Here is a 23,368-nt window from a genome sequence, read left to right on the forward strand (position 1 = left end):
GAAGTCACGCAATAGTTCTACAGTGTGTTTGAATCTGAAGAAGCAGAGTGGTTGAAAGGGCTAAAAAGAGCCTGATTTTTTTTAAGATTAAGACCTAACATGAGCTGTTAGCTGCTATCCAGTGGTTAAAATATTAGTTTAAATGGGTTATTATTAGCCTTCATTTACATATAGTTCACTTTTGCGAACAACCATAATGTATGTGTATTCTTGAGTTTGTTAAGCAGAAGAGGCATTGACGGTGAGCGGGAGCTTCCTGATGTTAAATATTCTAGTTCCCATTCTGCTAGGCCCGGCGGTACTGCCAGTATCAACACAGTTAATCATTGAACTGCCCTGCCAAATACAAACCAGGCCACCCCACCCTTAACACATACTGTAACAGAAAATGTGAGCTAGCATGATTTCCACTTGACAAAAACAATGAGAGAAACTTTTTTGTATTTTTAATCATTTTATTCAGGTATATATGACACCTTAAAATCACAGTAATCGCTGGACGGCCTGCGATCTGAAGGCACTATTCCACTTGCTAATTTCCAAGCTGCAGTACATGTGAAGCACCTTTCCACACTAACGTGAACATCTTTGTGTCACACATGACTCTGTAAAAAAAAAAAGAGAGACAGACGTAATCCTGATGGACAGGACGATCAGATGTGAGAGCAGGAGAACTGGCTTGGATGGCTTGGGGGGATGTCACAGGTCACTTGGTTTGGCTGAGGAGTGGCAGCAGTTTAGGGTACAGTGACAACAGATACTGACGTTAACCACCACAGTTTCACTCTGTGATCAGGCTTGTGACATGTCTTCCCACTGAAGTCTGTGACACGTTTAATCTTCCCCTCCGCAGAGCACGAGCAGGGTTTTACGGTAGTCTCCTGAGGTATCGCCCTGTAAAATGACGGGAAACGCACACACAGAAGGACCTTGGATTAATGGAAAATACAGTTTTGCTCATGTTTATGTCTGCTGACATTTGGTCATCGCACAGCTGAAGCCGGAAAGCAGGGTTTACTTCTCACTCTTCTCCCTCGCACAACAGCAAAACTTTGTTTATCTTTCACTAATGTTGAGTGAATGAGTGTCATGGGGACAAAAGTCACAAAATCAGCTTAAGTGAATAAGAGAGTTAAAAGTGGAATTACCCTTAATATCAGCTGACAACCATGCAGATTTCCATCTTTATAATCGTCATCCTAATTATATAAGGCTACATCTTTTAAAGAGATAGTTCCTCATTTTGGGAATTACTCATTTGTGTTCTTGCCAAGCAGTAATGAGAAGATTGACACCGCTCTTATGTCTGTACAGTAAATGTGAAACTACACCCGGCAGCTGGTTAGCTTAGCTTTGCACAAAGACTGGAGGCACGGTGAAACAGCTAGCCTGGCTCTGTCTGAAGGTAACAAAATCAAAACAAACACAAAAGGTGCTGGCCGGTGGACTTACTGCAGAGACATTGGATTTGAATGGACCTTATCATCTCACTCTCAGCAAGAAAGTCAATGAGCATATTTCTCAAAATGTCAAACTAACACTTTCAATATATTTTTTTAATGCACCTGTTTGCTAAGGGATGTCAGTGACATTAGCTTTTCTGTAAATTGTCTGAACTGATCAAATTAATACACTGTTTTAGTATTTCACTAATTGCTTGTGTCAAAATCTCTTTTGCAACTGAAATTGATGTCTGAAAAATGTGCTAATTTCACTGAATGTACACTTCAGAATAAACAACGAATAGCAATCCTTCCTGTTGCATAATCTGATAATATTTCTGGAAAAGCCAATCCAGGGCACTCTACTTTTTGGTCTGCATTGGTGTCATGGTGATTTCATCTGTAAGTTATTATAGAACTGCTTCTGGGAGACTTCCTGTCTTTGCGGCTGTCAGCCAATCACACAGCGGATATAGAGAGGAAGTTAAGCGAAGGGAAATTCCTAAACAGCTGTGCAGTACCCACAGACCCATAGTCCACCACAGGAAGCTATAGATTACCATACCCCACCACCCCACCACAGCAGCAGAAGAAGGATGTGCAACACACATTCACACAGATCGGGACAAAGGCCATGAGACAAAGAAACTCCACAAAGACACACAGCTAAGATGAGAACACTGCACACCAACCAGGAGTGTTAGTAGACAAAGACTGCGACTTACAATCATGGTTTCTACCTGGATGAATTCATGGAGGGAGTCATCATGTGTTTCCTTGAACTCTTTACGAATGTTGAAAAGGTCGATCTCACAACGGGACACCATGATGCGGATCAGCGCTCTGTCGTCTGTACCAAGGCCCTGCAGAGGAGATTAATAGACACTTTGTGTGTTCTGATTCAGTTGCAGTAGCTGCTGGCTACGCCAAGAAATAAAATATATTACATATACAACAAATATGACCTCATCACTTGCTTTATGCAGGATCAAAGGTCAAGCGGCCTGCTGCAGGCCTGCAGCTCCAATTACAAAACAGCATAAGATATGTAAGGCACTATGAATAAATACCTTCATGGCTTTGTATAAGCGGTCTGCAAAATAAGAAGGCTGGTTCTTTACACTGCGAACTGCAATGCAAAGAGAGAGCAAGAAAAGGCTGAGGAGGAGTGGCAGAGTAAATCCTGTCAGCTGTGTACACTGTGACACACTCCAAAGTGTAATGTTATATAACCTGATGTCAAAGACAGTTATTACCTATTGCATAAAAGGCGTTTTTCACATCTCCTGACATCTCCTTCTTGATAATCTGTTCAATGTCCTTATTGGTGCATCTAACAAACTCCTGGAATACTGTGAACAACAAGAGGTATGATCAGATATCACAAGCTGCATCCATTTCATTTTGCGATTGAAATGTAGATAAATACACATTTACATTTGTGATTAATCACTAAAATCTATCAGTCTTGACCTTTACCTTTCCTAAGATGGGGGAAGCTTCTGGTGCACAGAATACTCATGAACTTCATCTCCATGTCATCAGAATCTGCATTGCATGCATCTGCAAGTTCCTGAGAAGTTCAGGAGGAACAAGCACTTAAACCCATTCCTCCATTTCATTTTTTTAACACAGTGAAATGTTATAGGATACATTAAGTCATAAACTAAATCACCTGAGCATCTGCATTAGCTCTTTCCATATCTGCAGGGCCCTCCTCTCTTGCACCCTGAACAGAGGAAAGATGGTTAAATGTAAATTCTTAATGATGAAATATCAGTGGCTCACAGAGTATGTTTTTTCTTTAATATGCAATGGAAGACACTGCAGAGAAAACCGTGCATGTGATTAAATGGACGCTTTTAGGTCTCTGCTACAGTCAGCAGACAGACAGCAACCAGTGAGTGGGCGTGGAAATTAAACACAGTTTTAGTTCTCATGATGATGAACGTTACCTGCACGAGAGAAACAAGGATGCGGCAGAAGTGGCCTGATGTGTCTGACTGAATAGCTTCCTCCAGAGTCTTCTTATAGGCTGTGAAGTGTGGGTACGTGATATATTGCATGTTAAAGGAAAAGGAAAGTGATTTGCAGCCGTTTTTTCCCCCAGTATCTCAACTCACCATTCTGATAAGCAGCGTTCATGGCATGTATTTCCTCATTGCTCCTGGTGACCAGGATCTCGATCAGAGCATGTTCATCTGTCCCAGCACCCTGTGAAGATGAAGGGTTTTAAGCACAAAACGGCTGAGGAGACAAAAACACAAAAACCAGATGAACAGGTACCAAAAAGTTAGGAAGAGTATGTGTGAACATGTGTGAAAATGCATGTTTTGCTATTTTTTTAATTTCCTTTTTTATCATCTCCATTTGTATTTTAATGCCAGACCTTCCTAAAAGCTAACATACACAGAGTCACAGTTCAGTATGGGGGTATCTTGACTTTTTTAAGCCTAAATAGCAAAAAAGACAATTCAATGGTTGTGACAATTCAAGACTGTCAGAATAAAGGATGAGTCAGAATTCTACGCAGAAATTCAGTCAGTGTTATGATAAGTTCCAAACAATTCAAATGTCAAGCTATTTGACTTCCAAATACATTCTGTGTAACTGTCATGACATTCAAGCACCAACTATAACTCTCTGGGCTTAACATCAATCATCATAGGCATGGGAAATAATTAAAAGTGTATTTATGAAGGGGTAAATTCAAACCATGGCTTCAAATATTAATTTATAATATATAATAAATCAACAAATTCAACAATGAACCTTTAGGTAGCCTGTCACTAGGTGATTGTACTGTACCTCCATTGCCTTCCTCATCATTTTGGCATCAAACTCTGCAGGAGTCAACATGAGCCCAATAATCAGCCTCTCCAAGTTCTTGGACAGCTCAGACTTCAGGTCCTTCATCAGATCCTGAGGGCAGATTGAACACACTGAGTTGTTATAAACCCGCGTCAGGAAACATCTCCAAGCAATTAACAAATGAGGTGATGAGCTTAAAATATCCAGTGTATGTGCATCAAAACATGAAGAGGCAAGAAAAATGTTAAGTCTTTATTTTCCTCACCCTTCCCAGGAGGGATTTGAAGGCCTGTCTGATCTCTTGCCTCTGAGCATTGCTTCTCTGTGCAACGATGTCAATGATCGCGTCTTCATCTGTTCCTGTGGGCAGCAACAAGCAGTAGCATTTGTAGAACTTGTTTTGTATAATTATAGCTGTGCAAATGTACTTTAGCTTTCAGGGTTGCATACCGAATCCTTTCATAGCTTTCCTCAGGGCTTGTGCATCAGCAGCAGGGTCAAAGTTGGGTGCAGGACGAACTGTTGGCCTTAGCTAGTGAGACAAAGTGAGACAGTTTCACTTGATTAAAACATATTAAATTAAATACAATATCATACAATACACCAGATGTGTAAGCTTAAAGCACCAAACATGCAGAAATCTACAATATGTGCAGAGGAGAAAAGAGTTGGTGGATTATTCTGCTGATTTCACAGTTCTGAAAAAAGCATACTAAGATTTCACATTTGAGAGGGAGTGTGCCCTCTTGAGGTTGGAGGCCGTGACACCACCAACAATGAAAAGGTGAGTAGGCTGAAAAACAACTCAGTTTTATAGAGTGTTAGTGGGACGAGCTATTGTTGAGCAAAATGCTGAGACTTTTCTGACATTCACTTGGAGAGGCAAAGGAGTCTGCATTATACAAAAACTTTTTGTATTTGAATGAACAGCATTCTGATCATATCCTCAGTTACACAAAGCCTTCTCTGTGCAGACATGGCAACGTTATCAGCACAAGTTCATGGCACTGCAAGACGGAGGTCCTTGCAGCGCCAGCAGGTAATTAGGATGCATGCCACTGCCAAGCCAAACATGCAGACACATCTTAAGTGGGAGCAGATGGGGCCCAAACCTGGATTTTGGTCATGGCACTTAATTCCCACATCTTGTAGGCTATCTGAGCAGCTTCAGGGAAGAACTCTCCAGCTAAGCTGTAATGATCGGTTTGACACAAAACAACACACTCAGCAAAGCTGAAACCTCAAGCGGTACAGAGTGGGTATGCTTCCGGGAACATGGATCAATGATTACATAAACTAAACACTGCTGCTTTACTTTCAGACAGTCTTGAGATATTAATTTAAGTAGTTTTTCACATTTCTCTTCACTATTGTAATGACAACATGCTTCTTCCATTAAGTCAATACACATTTTTTGGAGATGCAGTCCCCTCAGAAAACAATAATGCCCTGAAAAGTGGTGCTCTATCACCCCCACCTGGTCACTGCTCTCACTTGCAGCCATATTGTAACTTACTCATCATCCCCTCCACACAGATTGAGCAGAGTCCTCTTGTAATCCCCTGATGTGTCATCCTGACAGGTTTAAACATACACAGAATCAGGTTATAGGTGCACAATCATCGGATGCTATTTACAACATTTTTTGAAGTGTTTCACCAACCTTAATCATGTTATAAAGTGACTTCTCATATCTTAAACGGAAACACTCTCGAATGTCCAACATGTCTGTTTCAGAGCGAGAAATCATGATCCTGATCAGGGTGTTGTCAGCTGTACCAAGACCCTGGAAATAACAGAGAGGACAGGCATTTAGGGACAGGACACATCAATTTCAAATATCATATAAAAAATAGACTACAAGCTGCCAGAAGAAGAAAAATGTGTCATAATGGCTGTGTTTTTCATGCATATCTGTCTGCAGATTGAGACCAGACTGAATGGCTACAAATGAGTTTACCTTCATTGACTTGTAAAGGCGCTTGGCAAAGAACATGGGAACACTCCTTATGCACTGGACTGTGTGAAGAACCAGGAAGAGAGGCCTGTGTTAAATTGACATTCCCCATGTCGTCGCAAAGCGGTACTTTCAATGAGTTTCTTACCAACAGCCAGCATCAGCCTTTCAAAGTCCCCAGACAGCTCATTCTTTATGCTGTCCTCTATGGACAGCTCTGTAATCTTCTCGTATGCGTCGAAAACTGAATACAACAGAAGACAACGTTCGGTCATGTTATTCATCTCAAGATCATTGAGCTATGTTAACGTGTATCTCAACACACACTGTTGATGATTGCTGAGCAGGAAATGTAAGTTCAGTCATTTTAAAGCTACAACTTCTTCACTTTTTGCCATGAAATTTGCTGCAGATATTCAAGCTCTCATTTAGCCCCATGATCTGCTTCCATTCATTTATGGCTTCTAACGCCAGATTGGAAAAACCTCGAAAACAATGTCGGCAAGACAGGAAGTAGAGCTGAAAATTCCTGCCTGGCTAGATGAAATTTTCCAGCAAACTAAGCTGTTTAGTGCTAATTTGCAAATGTTAGCAAGCTACTAAGCTACACTAAGATGGTAGGTACTACCTGCTAAACATCAACATGTTAGCATCATCCTAGCATGTTGGTGTTACCATTTAGCCTCACAGAGCTGCTAGCATCGCTCCAGTCTTGTCACACAGAGCCTATTAGCTTCTAACAAGTTCTACAATTGGCATCAACAAAAAAAATAGACAACCTGCATTTTTGTTGTGTACTGACCTCTTCTCTGTGATACACATATTTAAACCCTTTCAGTTCTGAGCAGCAGGCCTCAGAGGGGTTTCTTGGCATTAGATGGGACGGTGGTAGAGGAGGGTATACAACTCATCACTCTACAACATTCTACAACAACAACTTCTAATGTGCCACTAACTCCTGAGAGGCTCGAGGTCACATGCCTGGATGCCTCACTGTTGTGACAGTTTCTCAGGATGCTGTTCTCACCCATGCGGAGGTGGGTCACGCTACGGCTTCCCAGGATCATGATGAATTTGGCCTCGTCTGTCCCCCACTGCTCTTCTCCAGCTGCATACAGCTCCTACGCAGAGGTACGAAAGCAGAGGAGGAGATAATGGAGATAACAGCGGTAGGGATATGTCAGTCAGTTGTTGGCCCGCCACAGAAATATCTCAACCACTGTCAGCTGGATCGCTATAAAAATTTGCAGGCCTATTCATGGTCCCCAGAGGATGAAGTCTACCGACTTTGGCAATCCCTAAATTACTTTTCATTTAGCGTAAAATTAAAGCATAAAAGCATATATAACATTCCCATCATTAGTTTTGCTGTTTTCAAGGTTTAGTGCTAATTAGCAAAAGCTAGCATGGTAAAATACTAAACTAAGATGTTGAACATAATACCTGCAAAACAGCATTGTTTAGTGCTAGCACTTAGCTCAAAGCACCACTAAATTCAGCCACTAGCATGGCTGTAGTTTCTTTGTCTTGTTGTTAAATATTTTGATTGTTTTAACAATGTCTTGAGTAATACAGGTACAACAGTTTGGTACGAAGTGACAATATATTGATTTGATGCCATTCAACTGTCACCTCCATGTTACTGTTAACAAAACTCATACATGCAAAGTAAAACAAAATATTACATATAAAGCCAATAAGCCAAAGCATGCTGCACTTCTCTGCTCGTCATAACATGTTCAAATTCTCACTTGTGCATCCTGCTCCACCAGGTCAGCGTCCACCACTCCTGACTCATCTCTGGTCCCCTGGAACCATCAAAGCAAAACAACATGCTGCTGATCAGCCAGTGGTTAAAGCGACTGTGGCTACGGCAGCCACTGTATGGTTGACTGGATACTTCACTGGTGATAACGTCAGCTCCTCTGTGAACTGACCTGAAGTAAAGCAACCAGCATCTTCTTAAAGTGACCCGAAGTGTCTGCAGTTATATCGTCCTCTATGTCTCTGCCATAGGCTGCAGACAGAGACATCAATGTAAAAAGCCGAGAGATGCTAAACACACAATATGTTGATTTAAAATAAATGACATCTTATTAAACATGTCTCACCATCCTTGTATGCTGCAACCATCTCATGTATCTGTTTGTTGTTCCTGGATGCCATGATTTCAACAAGGCACCTCTCGTTTGTTCCAGCTCCCTTGAAACAGAGCATCAGGTTTAATATGAAGTAGCTTCAGCTTCATTAGATGTGACGGATTATGATGAAGAAACTTAGAATGAGGTAAATGTCTTACTTTGACTGCATCATTGATTTCTTTGGCATCATGGTAGGCTGGGGTTCTCATCAGACTGACGATGAGGCGCTCAAATTTCCCCGTCAGCTCATACTTCAGATCATCAATCAGGTCCTGTTGAAACAACAAAAACATAATGGACTTAAAACTACCGTATGTATTGTTAGCAAGCACATGGCATGATATTTAAACCATCTGTGAAAAATTAGTTTCTATTTTAACAAACAAGAGATCAGATGAGCTGCATTATTTTACCTTTCCAAAGCTGCTTTTGTATGCTGCAATGATTTCCTGCCTCTGTGCATTGCTTCTTGAGGTGACCAGGTCCAATATGGCCTCTTTATCACTTCCTGAGGAACACAAAGCAACATTTTTCATCACCCTTCACATCAGTGACACAAACTGATCACTGTCTTCATCACTGTCACAAATGCTGTGTGAAAGTCTTCGTGCCTCTGTGGCCGAAAGTTGTGGAGGGGTGATGCACTCACCGAAGCCTTTCATAGCATTGTAAAGAGTCTCGGCATCGGCGCTGGCATCAAAGTCCGGAGCATCTGTTATTGTGCCTCTGAACACCTGTAAGAAAGATTGTTAGATCATATTTCATGGGTGAGACATTTTAAATTGTGAGGATTGATTCAAGAGCGAAATGCAGAATGATGATGTAAATTAGCAGGCTTGCTAACTCCAACACATTTACACATGTACTCACATACTGATGTTCATTAATGTGTATTGTCCCTTTCAAATAAATAAATAAATACATAAAATATGTTGAGGCTATCGAGGTAATGCTGCTAGCCACAGAAATGAGTCATAGCAGACACCAAGTGGGCACTGGTAATTCTCGGTATAGCATGAATATATTATTTTCATTTTTTGCCACGCTAGCAGCATGGCTCTAGAGATGTCAGTATTTTCATAGCTGATACAGGTTGCCATTACATTTGGTACAAACATTCACAGTCCCCATAGGATAGAGCCTCCTGAGTTTGATGATTCTGTGACTTTTCCTCAAGTGCCAGGATGAGTTTGACATTTTTGTTTGTTTAGCAAAATGCCTCGATAACAATTGGATGGATTGCCATGAAAAACAGTACTGACATTAATATCCCCTTCAGGATGAATTTCAGTGACTCCTTTTTCTTTCATCTAGTGCAATCAGGCCATTTTAATTTCTCCTACACTGGTTGCTGAACAAAAAAATGATAATCCCGTAAATCTCATCTGTACTTGTTTTAGCAATTGTTAGCACGCTAACACGCTAAACGAGGTTTGAGAACATTATTCCTGCTAAACATCAGCATGTTAGCATTGTTGATGTGAGCACATTAGCATAGTGACGATAGCATTTCAATTAAAATGCCTCTAAGTGCAGCATACACGATAGCATGGCTTGTTCTACTACAGACTAGCTTGTTTTCAAAGTTTTCTCTTCCAACATTTGCTATGACCACAGCACAATCTGCTTTTTCGAGGTCACACGTTTGCACTGCATATTCCTCTTTTTAATAGTGCACTTTGATGACCCACACTTGCTTGAGCTGTGTGAGTAGTGGACTGTGTAGAAGTGACAATGACAGGACTCTGGGATAGGAGGTGAAGCCAAGTCTGCCATTTCAGCAGCTGACAGCGTGCACCTCTCTCACCCCCAGCAGGTCAGAGGAAAACCTGCCGTGTGTGTGTGCATGCATGTGTGCGTGAGTGTGTGTGAGATGAGTGCATGTGTGTTGGGGTCGGGGTAGTGGGTGTGTACAGGCAGCAGGGGATCAAGTTGCACACAAAGTATCTCCCTTTGCTGGGTCTGTCTTTTCACACACACAAACTCCTTTGGGCATGCAAATAACATACAAAACTCTGCATAAGGACATTACTGTAACAATGAAAGCTACTGCTGACCCCTCTATCTTTTTTGGCCCTATGATGGTGTGATCTTAGAAGCTCATTCACTGTGGGAAATAAGAAAACTTGGCCTGCACAATGAATGCTCAAACTGCAGCTGCTGCTGTAGAGATTACTGCTGCAACGAGGCAAGCAGCCAAAATGTGCTCTCCACCCTGCTGAGGGGCCACTGTACATGCTCTGATCCTCTGCTTCACTACAACGACCATCACTTTACATGACAGCTGGAGAGCTTCACCCCCATAGCAACAGGGCCACAAATACAAGCCTCTAGCAACAGGCCTTCACCTAAACTAATCACATTTCCTGTGTTGAGCCTTATATGGAAAAGGAACTAATGTGTATTTCTTCCCCTTCCTTCCTCCCTAGGTGATGCTTATTTCCTATGTTTCTTCTGAGTGTAAATAAGAGCAAGTGCATGTTTCACCTCAAGTAAGACCACGATGATAGGAAACTGACTGACAGCTCAGACTATAAGGTTGGACATCTGCCACTAGCCTTAAATAATGCTACAAAGGCACTTCCTTTAGAAAGAAGCTGTCAGGTGTGTCTATCAGATGTGCAGGTGCCACAGGTAGCAATGACACCCTACACTGCCGACTTTATGATGGGGAGGAGTCACATGGCGGCAGATGGCAGAGAAATGACCTCACTCTGTCGACACCTCATTCAGTGATACACAAAGCCATCCACGTTCCATAGACAATATGATATACACAGTATATAACCTGCATCATACTTAACATCATGCAAGATGAGAAGGGTCTACTTACCATTGCTATATTTGGTCTTCTGTGTCAACACTGCAGGAATCAATAGTTTCAGGCCTAGAAGAGAGAGAGAAATGCTGATGCAGGGCTGGATAGAAAGCCCTGTCCCCGAGAAGGTGTCATTCCCCTCCAGTGTGCAGGGCGCAGACAGCATGCATGATGGGTAAATCTAACGAGGTGGTCTGTTCAGTGTGCTGTGTTTAAAACATGATCAGGGCAGCACAGCTGGAACAAACAGAACAAGGAGCTCCTATTAGACTTGACTTCTCATTCACCTAAGATGGCATGTCAGCGGGTGGAATTTGCATTAAGCCAATTGGCAGGAAAACTATTTCGTAACATTTTCCAGGCTGCCATACTCTGACCTATAATGCAGCCATTCAGACAAGTAAAGCATATAGAGGCCCGCCATTGGAGGAACTATTCTGCTTGCTTTTCTTTCTTTTGACTGACTATATTTCTGAATATAGAAATAATGCAAAAATAATAAGTTATTTCTACAGATAAGCTCAAATTGAAAGGAGAAAGGTTTGGTTATATGAATTCAGCTTCTAAACAGAGAAAAGGAGAGAAAACTCCACCAAGGTTTTAAATGTGGTACTGTTTGTTTAAGACAGAAGCTCTCCCAAAATAGCATGCATATGTTTCACCTCATGTCAGAATCAATGTGTGGGGGGACTGGGCCTCTGTGCAGACAGAGCCGCACCCTTCTCTGTACCCCAAACTCTAACTTACAATAAACTTCGGATCTCACTGTAGATTTTTTTTTCTCAAAAAACATTTCTCTATAACAAAACGTTGTGTTGTGAATTGCTTGGTTTTTATATCCACTTATGGTCACAAGCAAAACTGTCATCCAGCGGTATCTCCGCTGCAAATCACTGGCACATTAAATAATGACGCATCATCAAACTTCTCCAGTGTATCTCTGTGGTGCCGGCGTCTGAAGAAGCAGCTTTTACTCGGCTGAAGAGGTCTGCAAACGACACATACTGGCTTACCTTCTCGGTGCAGGAAGTCTCGGTGTCCGGTGAGGGTGGTCCTGCTGTCTCAGCTCTGTCCCCGCTCACCCGGTCTGTCTGTCTCCCCCGGTCAGACTCGGCTGTCCCGTTACGTGTCCTCAGTGACGCAACGACTGCGGCGCTCTCTCGCGCAGCTACTCCTATGTGTGTGTGTGTGTGTGTGCGAGAGAGAGAGAGTGCCTGAATGTAGCAGAGCAATGCCTCTCGGTATGACGAATACTATTTAAAATGTTTGTGACCCCTTATTAAGTAGTCCTTAACGGTATCTAACTCACAGAGGACGCGTAATTTTACGCGCATCTTTGCGCACAACTTAGGTTTTTTGTATTTATTTTGCTGCGAACAGGTAGACAAAACACGTATCGTTCTTTTACAAACACTTCAAAACTATTTAAATCAGTAAAGAACGATCAACAGGCGACTTTTCATGCAATGCACTTTGAAGCCCTTTGCCGGTATTTGTGAACTGCGTCACATGACCGAGAGTTCAAATGTGAGGGGGGCTTGGTGGCAGGGAGCCTGCGTGCTCTATTTCTGTCGTGTCAGGTGTCCCTTCCAGTAAGAGGAGGGAAGACAGTCATACCGACATAGAAAGGGGGTCAGGGGAGAGGGGGGGACATGTCAGCATTGTGCACATAAGGAAAATGTGAAAATATGAAACAAAATAAACAGAGGCTGGAAGTCATGTAAACTCTGAGTGGTGCTGTGAAATGAGGCAGAAACACTGATACAAACTTGTTTTTAGCTGGGGTTATGTTCTTCACGTAGAGTTTTTTAGCTGCTGACTCTCTTTCTCGTTGATACTTTCTGGAGTTTAGATGAGGATAGAGGTGATTTCCAGGGAGCAGAGGCAGAGTTTTTTACAGTCCAGTCCCTCACATAGCAGCAGCATGACTCAGTATGTTTCAGGGTCATTGGCTTGGTTTTGTTCTGTGGTTACTATCATTCAGTGCCTGACACTACTGTATGAACTGAGGCAAGCTTTTTATTCATCAGTCTATCGAGGAAATGTGGTTGTTTGGCTTGTTTTCTCTGACTCTTTTACATTATTCGTATCACATACATCCACGTTGGCTTCTCTAATTTTCCCTCTGCCAGATTTCAGGCTGAGGGCTTTCTTGGTATTTTAAAAGGAAATTGAAGAGCAATCTTACAATGTGGTTTTTAATTTGGAGTAATGTTATGGCGTCAATTTTTGATTTTTAATCATTGGTTTTTACATTTCTTGAGTCCTGTTGCAGCAGCTACACTGTTCTTTCTGATGTTTGGGTGCAAACTCCACTTTAAACGATATGTTGAAACCAGTTAGTTTGATACTAAAGCTGTGTCGTTGTCTGGTTGCACCACAGAGGCCTAAGGTTCAGCTTAAATACTCTGGCAAAGTCCAAACCAAACCAAACAAACCAAAATGTTGTCGCAGAAAATGTGTTTCAGTGACAAGCACTGTTCTTAATGGAGTCTTAATTGTCTCTTGTGCCCGGTGGTCTTTGAACACTTTAATACATAAAATCGAGCAGGCTAACAGGCTAAAAATAGCTAAGGTTACTCATCAAACTAGGACAAAGCATTATGATTAGGTGATAACTATACAACCTTAAACCTTACAGCAAGTGCAGAATAACAACAGTGACATCAAGCGGTGAAACCACCAACTACAGCACTGAGCAATATAATGGTACCTCATTTTGGGCCGGTGAAATTGTAACATTATAACAAACACACAATGATAGCCAATTCTGACACACTGTCATGAATTAATACTTATTAATTGATGAAATTTGTCTAACTCTACATTTGCTTACCATCACTGTGTTAGTGTCTAATGTCAAAATTCGTTAAGTGACCACCTTTGCTAGCCTACAATAGAGTGTAATGCTGTGTTGACGTTAGTTTGTGTGATGGTACAGGAGTAGTTTGTGCACTGTCACAGAAAACGCGCTGCCGACACAAACCAGTTGGTCCTTATGCTTCAGGGTATCCCATCTCTCTTTCTGATCTATCCTGTCATCTTTCATTATGTCAAAGTTCACCCTCATTAGCAGTCTGTTTTTTGCAATGGAAAAGTTAACATTTGCTATGAGGCTGGAGACAGATATGTTTGATAAATGCTGGAAAGGATGGATTTAGTGTATCAACCTATACAGAGCAGATTTCAGGTGGTTCCCTGTTTGTTGGTAAGTTTTGTTTGGTTTTAAAAACAAATGTTTATAATAGAAGATGCTTTGTATCTGTTGAATGAACAACGATGCTCACAGTATTTTAGGGAGGACTTCACACCTACTTAGGGCTCAGTGTGAGATTTAAGTTGTACTTTGTTCATACATTGGAACTATTTCAGCTGGTGCCCTGAAAGCAGCACGTAACTCCATCCTGTGTTAAAAATTAGGTTACATTTGCATTTATGCATAACTGGTGCAGCTTTCTACTGGTGTTTACTTCTGGTTTTATTTTTTGAGTTGCGAGTGGACACTTTGAGGTTGGAGGCACCATGAAATGTTTTTCTTTTACACTGACCTCTTCTGCATTGAAAATGCATTGCAGACTGATCCCGAGGAACAACCTTCATTTCCGAACTCACAACATCCTGAAGAACATAAAATAAGGTTAACAAGGTTATTATAATTTACAGAAAACTCTTTTTATCCTGAATTTAAAACTGATTCATAACAGTTTTGATTGCATCCATGTTTTCTGTTTTTTTTCCATTTCTAGGGAACCAGTGATTATTTTATCAATACTGTAATTATAACTGTTTAGTTACTGTTGCTTTCCCGGCAATTTCTCTGAAACGTTCAATTCCCAAAACAGTTTAAATTCAGATCTATGTATCTATCCTACAAATTCATAAATTAAAAAAAATGCAATGACAACTTGTGAAAAAAGACAAGCAAACAAATGAAGTGAGCACAAAAGCATTTTTGACATTCTGAATCGGATTTGCTGTTCTCACCCTGTGCCTTCCATGCAATAATGAGCACATTATGATCCAAACTGGTCGGGAGTGAGAAAGGCTACTTTGTAAGTAATTCCATTGAGTGGGAGGGTCACACAGGCCAGTCTTGTATATATCGCAGCAGAGATCATGTTTCCTTCATCCAAGCCAACGGTGCACGGATATTTTTGCTTCATTACGCTGTTTTCACCTCATAGTCACCAGTCACTCCTCGTGGGACTGAAGTCAAGGTAAATAACTTGTGTATCTACTGAATAAAATTACCACGAGCAAGTCAGATTCAAATCCCTGACCTCTGCTTTAACTTGCATCTGTGAATTGTAATGCTGGGCAGCAAAATTTATGTGTAACGCTGCATCTAAGATGTTTCTCTAAACGCACCGTAGACAGCCATAAATAATATCTGAGCTTCACTGTGATCAGGTCAACCCTCTGATCATAAAACTGCACATCACATGTGTAGTAGCTGTTGTTTAGTTAAGCATTACTCCACTGTCCCTCTGGAAACGCTATCTCAACCAATGAGATGTGCAGATAGGAAGTCTGAGTGTCAAGTTTGGTCAAAGGTACTTTGACCATCCACACAGGCCGCCTTCCCACCCGCCTCCTGCCTGCTGAAGTAGATGCCAGGAGGGATTAGGTGAGCTAAAATCCCCTGATGGGAGATGAGAAGGCGAAAGCTACCTCTCAACGAGTAAGTGTGCTGCCTGCTGCACGCATAAGCCATGAAAGCTGCTTTGTCCTCCTGTTTCATTAACTCACAGGGCCATTTAGTCTGGCAAGCTCACACCTCCACATAAAGATGGGGACATGACTCCTATAAAACAAGCAGGGAAACTGCAACATACAGTAGCTGCAGTGATAAGGCCAAAGCCTTGCTTATATGCAACGCATGTATGTAAACACACTATGAGAACATACAGTATGCAGTGTGTAGTTTTGGAGGGTATGATGTATTGTCTAAATAACCATGTTTCATTCATGAGCGTCATTGGAAATGCATTTTTAAAAAAGTGTTGTGTAGTTCCTTTTTTTTAATTTTTCAGGCTTTTCGAATGGATCGTTTTTATGAAGGATAAAATCCAATGTCATAGACAAATGTGAACCTTAAACTCTTGGATTATCTTGAAGGCATTATCATGAAAAGATTACCAGTGCCACAGATCTAACCCTAACCCTGTGAAGTGCAAGTTACTCACAAGAAGAGTTGCATTTTTTCCATGATTCATACAGAAAACACCCCCAACATAAAGAAAGCATACAAATTGTTGGAACACTGTTTGATTTCCGTAGTGGTTCGTTCATTTCCACCTTCACTTATTTCAACCCTGCTGTGTCAGAAGATGAATAACCAGATTTCTTCTGGTTCAGAGTCTGCAGCAGGTGTAGTTATTTACAATTGCTAAAGAAAACAAAAAAATGCATTTTGATGTAATAAAGGCATGTCAACACAGGTGTTGTAAACATGATTTTTATGTTTTTCTCTTGATACACTGGACAATTTACATGCCCAACACCAGCACAGACAGTATACAGTGTGGAGAAGAGAGCTTATCTTTTTCCATTTGATTTTTACAGCGATTGATCACAAGTAGCCCTGCATCAAGCTGAGAGGAGGGATTACCTCTGACATGACACTGCTCTGGTAAGGCGAGCATACACCTCTGCCATTTGGAAAATCGATTTTTGTATAGCCAGGGGAAGATCAGATTGTAGAAAAATCTCCTGCATTCCTCCGATGTTTTCAAGGGAGTAATTGTGTAAGTAAATGAAGGTTGAGTAAAGTGCAGTCCTCCAGCAGGGCGTTGTTTTTGTCCTGTTGGCAGCAATGAAAACTCCAAGGATCAGCATTATCATATCAGGGGTGTGATAAAGACGAAGATGTATAAAACAATAATATGATTCAGGCGGAATGACACTTCCTCTGAACTGTCTGTTATCAGCACACCTGTGAGACAGGAGATCACACAGAAGAAGTGGGTGTCTCCTTTTGTTGTTAATGTAACTTCAGAGGAATGTTAGTAGAGCATGTCATTTGAGTTACATTAATACTGTTAACCTTCAACAAATTGGCCATGGTTTACATGTCTTCTTTGATTTCTTCTTTCAGTGTTTTTCAAACGAAGTAGTTCCTTCAGCTGATCTAAGGACACTGTAAAAATAGATTACAAAATGTGTCTTTGAAGGTTGACCTGACAATTATTCACAGGTTCACTGATCCGCCCTTTCTTCCCCACTCACTCCTTCCTCTTCTTACCCCCTCTCTTTCATTAATATCAAACTGCACTCCCACTCGTCCCACCTTCCCACATCTCTGCATCCTGATCCAAGCCTTTCAGAAGCATGTCGTGCTCCGTTGTGAAGTCCTTTCTGGTGAGCCTGTCTCGGAGGAAACCCCTGGAGCCTGATGGGGAAGAGTCCACGTTTAAGCGATGCCTGACAACTCTGGACCTGGTGGCCCTCGGCGTGGGCAGCACCCTGGGGGCCGGGGTCTACGTTCTGTCTGGAGAGGTGGCGAGAGACAGTTCAGGACCCAGCATCATCCTCTCATTCTTCATCGCCGCCGTGGCATCCATATTCGCCGGGCTGTGCTATGCAGAGTTCGGAGCCCGGGTTCCCAAAACAGGCTCAGCATACCTTTACAGCTATGTGACTGTTGGAGAGCTACTGGCTTTTATCACTGGGTGGAATCTGTTACTCTCCTATGTCATAGGCAAGTGTGATACACAGGATTACGACTGATTATTATGTCTGTTAATCAGTGATGTAGCTTTTTTGAGAGCAAGTCCTCTGATAATAGCTGTTTTCCTGAAAAAAAAGTGAAAGTTTGAAATTTTGCCTGCATATGCCGAAGATGTACAGAAAAAAAATATTATTTCAATTTAATATCTGTCCTAATGTCAATGTGAAGTGCAAGGCTCAGACTTGTGATATCCATCATCTGAAAAACAGACTTGTGTAACATGCTAGACTCACTGTGAATGCTGAAACTCATAAATGATCAACTATCAACATGAGAGCAGGAGACACTGTGAGCTTTCACCTGTCATAGCTGGTTAGATTAGACTTTTTTAACAGGGAAAGTTTGGAAGTTTTGCAAGTTTAACAATTTTTTTATTTTTATTTTTTTTACAGCACTTGTTTAATTTGTTGCTTTCCATAAAGCAGGACTGATTTTTGAAGTAACCGAATCAGAAAGTGTTAAAGATTATTTAGTCATTTTCTGTTTATGACTACAGTTATATGGTGACTGATTAGTTTTATCGCACATTTCTGTTCAGGGACATCTAGTGTTGCACTGGCATGGAGTGGGACCTTTGATGACCTCATAGGTGGACATATATCAAGATATTTTGAAAAAAACGCAGCCATGTCCGTCCCTGGCCTGGCACCTTACCCGGATGTCTTTGCCACTGGTCTCGTCTTGCTGCTTTCAGGTAAAATGAAGACACCGGTGTCACTATAGAGGCGACAGTCACACATACTGAGCAAAAACATAAACCTTCACCATTCATGTTTTCCATGAAGGTTTGCTGGCATTTGGAGTGAAAGAGTCGACAACAATCAACAAGATCTTCACAGCAATCAACATCCTGGTACTGCTGTTTGTGTCTATCTCTGGATTCATCATGGGTGACATCGGCAATTGGGAGATCAGTGAAAGTGAATTGCTCAACGCCACCGCAGAACTCCAGTAATGTCAAAGGGCAATATAATCCTGCCTGTGTTTGTGTGTGTCCCGTCTTACATAAATACAGTAAGAGTGCTCTCCTGTTATCTCACTGCAATTACACAAGTTATGTTCTCCGCCCAATGCAGAAACTTGACCTCTACTGGAAACGTGACAAGCGCGTATGGAGTGGGTGGATTTTTCCCCTATGGCATCAGCGGAACGATAGTTGGAGCTGCAACGTGTTTCTACGCTTTTGTTGGATTTGACTGCATTGCTACAACGGGTATGAGGCCAACTTCCCCCTTTATCAGTGTCCATGTGATTATATATAGTGAGTTTTGGTTAGATTTTTGCCAGTAGAGGATTCTTTATGAAATAAAAGATCAAATGCACATACCAAAGCAGAAATGTGTGCCAAGCTTTGCAGGGTAGCAACAGATTTGAATATGTTTGGTATGCTATGCTATATGGCACAGTTCCTCGGATGAAATGCAGCATTATCTGTGAATGAATTTGATATTAGCTACTAATTGAAGAGAAAAGCCCAACAAAAAGAAATACATTTGCTCTGTGTAATATTAAAATCCCTAAAAACCGAATTAATTGTAAAATTGAATTACATGACTGTAAATTATGCGATATGGCTCAGTTGTCATAGAGATGGTTTGGTTGCTATCATGTGACCTCCTCTAAGTATGGGATTTCAGTCACCTGATCACATCCGGACCATCTCCTTGACAGCTAAGCAAACTCCAACTGATGAAGACTGTGAGATGTGGCTAAAAGCGCTATAAAATATCAAATAAGTGGATCTTCCTTGTGCTTAAAATTGTGTCAAAAAGCTTTTTCCTGAGCTCATGTAGTAATCTCCTTTCTATAATCATGTGTTCACAAAGAGGTGTATCTCACTCCATCCTCGCTTGTGAATGACTGAGCCTTTCCAGGATGCTCCTTTCATACCCAATCATGATACTATCACTTGTTACCAATCAACCTGTGGGATGATCCAAACAGGTGTTTTCAGAGCATTCTACAACTTTCCCAGTCTTTTGTTGCTCCTGTCCCAACGTGATATATTTTAGTAGTTCATAATTGTCTTTTTTTCTTTCTTCATAGGTGAGGAGGTGAAGAACCCACAGAGGTCCGTACCTGTGGGCATTGTGGTCTCACTACTTATCTGTTTCCTGGCCTACTTTGCTGTGTCTGCTGCTCTCACCCTGATGATGCCCTACTACTTGCTCAATGAAAAAAGCCCCCTGCCGGTGGCCTTTGAATACATCGGCTGGGGTCCTGCCAAATACGCAGTGGCTGTGGGATCGCTGTGTGCCCTGTCCACCAGGTATGAAATGGCTGGTAGTACAGTCTGAGTCACTTGTTGTAGCTGCCATTGGAGACAATAATTCATGGGTTAAAAGTCTCATCTCATCTCATCTTCTTCTGCTTATCTGGGGCCGGGTCACAGGGGCCGCAGTGTAAGCAGGGATGCCCAGACTTCCCTCTCTGGGGATTGCAGTCAGTCAGTTTAGTTGCTCCACCATGTTCCTGTAAATTGAAATAGCTATACAACTATTGGATGGATCACCATAAAAATTGATACAGACATTCAGGGTTCCCAGAGGGTGACTCCTAATGACTTTTGTGATCCCCTGACTTTTCCTGTTGTACGACCATGAAGCACAATTTGGTTTTTGAGTGAAATGTCTCAACTTCATGTCCCAATTCATTCCCCACTCAGATTGAACTGCAACTACTCGTGAGGATATAGTTGACTGATTTATCAGTCGTGTAGGACTTCATTAATTAATAGCAATTAGACACGACATTGCTATTTTTCACACCACTTTGACACAAACAGATATAGATGACCATGGAGAAACAGAAATATGATGTTAGAGGCAGATAATTAAAAAAAACAGCCCCATCTGAATACATATGGTTTCAGAAACATTAGATAAAATAATCATATCAGTTTGAGACAAAACGCCAGAAAAAAAAAATATTGGGGTAGGACGGACGAGTCAGTGTAGAGATGTTGTAGGGAATGAATCGTCTTCCAGGCCAGGTGCTAGTGGCATTTAGATGGTCGTTGACCCTGCTATCGTTGATCTCTCCAGTCTGCTGGGTTCGATGTTCCCCATGCCCCGGGTGCTGTTCGCCATGGCAAGAGACGGCCTGCTTTTCCAACCCCTGACCAAAGTCACCTCCAAGGGCAGTCCTGCTATAGCTACCATATCGTCTGGGATTGTGGCAGGTACAGATGTTCCAGCTGTTCATCAGCTTCAATGTACACATGGTCTGCGGACTTGAAGTAACTCTGTATCGCCTGTTTGTCATCTTCAGCCATCATGGCTCTGGTGTTTGACCTGGAAGCGTTGGTGGAAATGATGTCCATCGGCACTCTGTTTGCTTACACACTCGTGGCTATATGCATCTTAATACTAAGGTATATTTAGTGTATTGGTTTCTTCTCCCACAGTGCTTTACCTGGAGTGCTGAGCAAAACTCAATTTATGTTCCACATCTATTTATTTTGCAATCAAGGTACCAAGAGGGTCCGTCTGACGACACAAAGTTACAGATCCTAGAATCAAAGTCCAGGTTTGGCTTACTGAAACCTCCATCATCTCCCAATTCATCCACCTCCAGAACAGTCACAATCTTGACTGTAGTCTCTGGTATGTAAGGCAAAAATCACCCCAAAAATTTGGTTTATTATTGTCACTCTGTCTTTCTGCTCTGCAAACTGATGTCTTTTATTCATCTTTTCTTCTTCTGCAGTTGCTTGTATTGTCGGTCTGTGTGTAACCCTGAACCTGGCCATGGATGATCTTGTCTCGATGGAACCATGGGCTATAACGACTGTCTGCATCCTCGGCTTCATCGTGCTGCTCAACACTTTCCTCATCTGGAGGCACCCACAAAATACCACCAAGGCATCTTTCATGGTGAGAAAATTTCCACTGTGTGGAGCAATTGCACCCATATTTTGTGCGTGAGATGTAATAAGCATCAGGTATATCCTCTCACATCCCTATTATCTCTGTTCACAGGTGCCCTTAGTCCCATTTTTGCCTATATTAAGTACACTCATCAACATCTACCTGATGGTCCAGTTAGGCCCAGACACATGGTTACGATACGCAGTCTGGATGGCAATCGGTAAGACCGTATTTCTGCTTGAAAGGTTTAGAAGGCATTTATCATGTTAGCTGCTGGACTGTAATGATCTGCATCTTCTCTCTGCAGGGTTAGTCATCTATTTCGCTTATGGCATGCGTTACAGTGTTCAGAGGAAGCGCGTCATGTCTAACCAGATGAAGACTGAAACTGTCAGCAGCAAAACAGACATGGGCATCATAAAAGAAGAGAAATTCTGAGCTTGGCTCGAGTGGAGAGCAATCGAATGAGATGTTATAGTCAGTAACTGCTATAAGTGTGTAACTACTGTTGTACATGCACCGGTGCTGATCTGTTTCTGCAGTGTTCAATACCTGACACGTGTGCAGTGTTGAAATGTAGACAAATGGACAGACGAGCCATCACGTTAACTTTTATTGGTGTTTGTTATGTATCTAAATATTGTCATTGTCAACAGTGAAATAATGTCTTACATATTTTTGGATCTAAGTGGTTTAACCCTTAAAAAGAAAAAGGGCTAAAACTGTTTTCTGTTGATAATTACCATTTTATTAAACTTTTCATATCCCATGTAAAATTGTAAATTTTATACAATTTTAATTATGTGAAATGTCCTATTTTTTCCTCTTAACCTGTTTTAACATTCACTTTCTTAATTGTCTGTTGTTCCAAAGTGTAAATACGGAAACTGTATGTATATGTTTTCTAATTATATATTGTAACTGTATTCCTTAATTAAAAAAGAAAGAATCCAGCTTTCTACAATCCAGAGTGCCTTTTTTCTGTAGGGCATGTTGATAAAAAGAAATAGTCCAGTTCCACTCGTAATCTTGGATAAAGAGCCAGAGACCGGCTCACTACCCGGAGTTCACTGAGAACAAAAGGACCTTTCACTGCAGCTTACCTGTGTCGGGTTCAAAATCGTGGCTTAGCCAGTCACTCAAAAGGAAAGGTTTACATTGTTCTCACTGGGAACAGCACGCTATGGATATAATCACATATGCAAAACTCTCACTTCACCAATTTGTACCAATAAGTACAGAGATATTCCAGTCCACTCAGGTTTATTTATATCGCCTAAAATCTCAAGTTCTTCTCAGAGGGGTTTATAGTCCGTACAACAGATTATTGTGTTTAAAATATTAGTTTAAGTTGATGCACCCAAAGGCTTTTTGATGCATTGTGAGAAACACCAAAAAAATCAGAAGCTGCTTTCCTTTAACAGATATATAGACGTTTATATGAGAAATCTCACTCTTACAAGACTGGTTGATCATTATTAAGAATAATTTCATACTAGTCTAAGGCTGGTCAAGACAGTGATTTGTTTTACCTGTGGAAAGACAGTCAGCATATGTTTGACACAAGGTTTATTGGGCACCAAATGCTTTTAATAACCTT

At 41.4% G+C, this 23,368-nt stretch overlaps 2 protein-coding genes across 3 annotated transcripts; one reads left to right on the top strand and one right to left on the bottom strand.

Annotated features, from left to right (window-relative positions):
* Window positions 1-449: 449 nt before the first annotated feature.
* anxa6 (annexin A6) lies at window positions 450-12,288 on the bottom strand. 2 transcript variants are annotated; one of them, XM_041944184.1, is made up of 25 exons: window positions 12,183-12,288; window positions 11,185-11,238; window positions 9,001-9,085; window positions 8,765-8,859; window positions 8,510-8,623; window positions 8,322-8,412; window positions 8,148-8,227; window positions 7,962-8,018; window positions 7,238-7,331; window positions 6,359-6,454; window positions 6,214-6,272; window positions 5,917-6,039; window positions 5,770-5,828; window positions 5,366-5,444; window positions 4,704-4,785; window positions 4,519-4,613; window positions 4,251-4,364; window positions 3,566-3,656; window positions 3,398-3,477; window positions 3,118-3,171; window positions 2,922-3,015; window positions 2,699-2,794; window positions 2,513-2,571; window positions 2,168-2,305; window positions 450-894 (listed from the first exon to the last, which is right to left on the bottom strand). In XM_041944184.1, exons 2-25 carry the CDS (start codon window positions 11,185-11,187, stop codon window positions 835-837), a joined length of 1,998 nt encoding a protein of 665 aa, XP_041800118.1. In that variant the 5' UTR covers window positions 11,188-11,238; window positions 12,183-12,288; the 3' UTR covers window positions 450-834. The 2 variants fall into 2 exon arrangements, with proteins under 2 accessions (XP_041800118.1, XP_041800119.1); XM_041944185.1 differs by having other exon boundaries at window positions 2,183-2,305; window positions 12,183-12,286.
* Window positions 12,289-15,315: 3,027 nt separating this feature from the next.
* On the top strand, window positions 15,316-22,546 carry LOC121611537 (cationic amino acid transporter 2-like). The gene is made up of 13 exons (XM_041944138.1): window positions 15,316-15,386; window positions 16,735-16,801; window positions 17,488-17,869; window positions 18,438-18,593; window positions 18,685-18,850; window positions 18,976-19,112; window positions 19,946-20,168; window positions 20,944-21,080; window positions 21,170-21,272; window positions 21,371-21,504; window positions 21,608-21,774; window positions 21,880-21,988; window positions 22,076-22,546. Exons 3-13 carry the CDS (start codon window positions 17,500-17,502, stop codon window positions 22,204-22,206), a joined length of 1,833 nt encoding a protein of 610 aa, XP_041800072.1. The 5' UTR covers window positions 15,316-15,386; window positions 16,735-16,801; window positions 17,488-17,499; the 3' UTR covers window positions 22,207-22,546.
* Window positions 22,547-23,368: the final 822 nt, after the last annotated feature.

The sequence above is a fragment of the Chelmon rostratus genome, chromosome 9, assembly GCF_017976325.1.
Source record: "Chelmon rostratus isolate fCheRos1 chromosome 9, fCheRos1.pri, whole genome shotgun sequence".
Lineage (NCBI taxonomy): Eukaryota > Metazoa > Chordata > Actinopteri > Chaetodontiformes > Chaetodontidae > Chelmon > Chelmon rostratus.

Coding starts and splice junctions, on each gene's coding strand:
- anxa6 (XM_041944184.1), bottom strand. Junction 8,860..9,000: donor CAATGCTATGAAAGGCTTCG/GTGAGTGCATCA, acceptor TGTGTTCCTCAG/GAAGTGATAAAGAGGCCATA. Junction 8,228..8,321: donor GGTTGCAGCATACAAGGATG/GTGAGACATGTT, acceptor CTCTGTCTGCAG/CCTATGGCAGAGACATAGAG.
- LOC121611537 (XM_041944138.1), top strand. CDS start 17,500: ATGTCGTGCTCCGTTGTGAAGTCCTTTCTGGTGAGCCTGTCTCGGAGG. Junction 20,169..20,943: donor CTGTGTGCCCTGTCCACCAG/GTATGAAATGGC, acceptor TGATCTCTCCAG/TCTGCTGGGTTCGATGTTCC. Junction 21,273..21,370: donor ATATGCATCTTAATACTAAG/GTATATTTAGTG, acceptor TTTGCAATCAAG/GTACCAAGAGGGTCCGTCTG.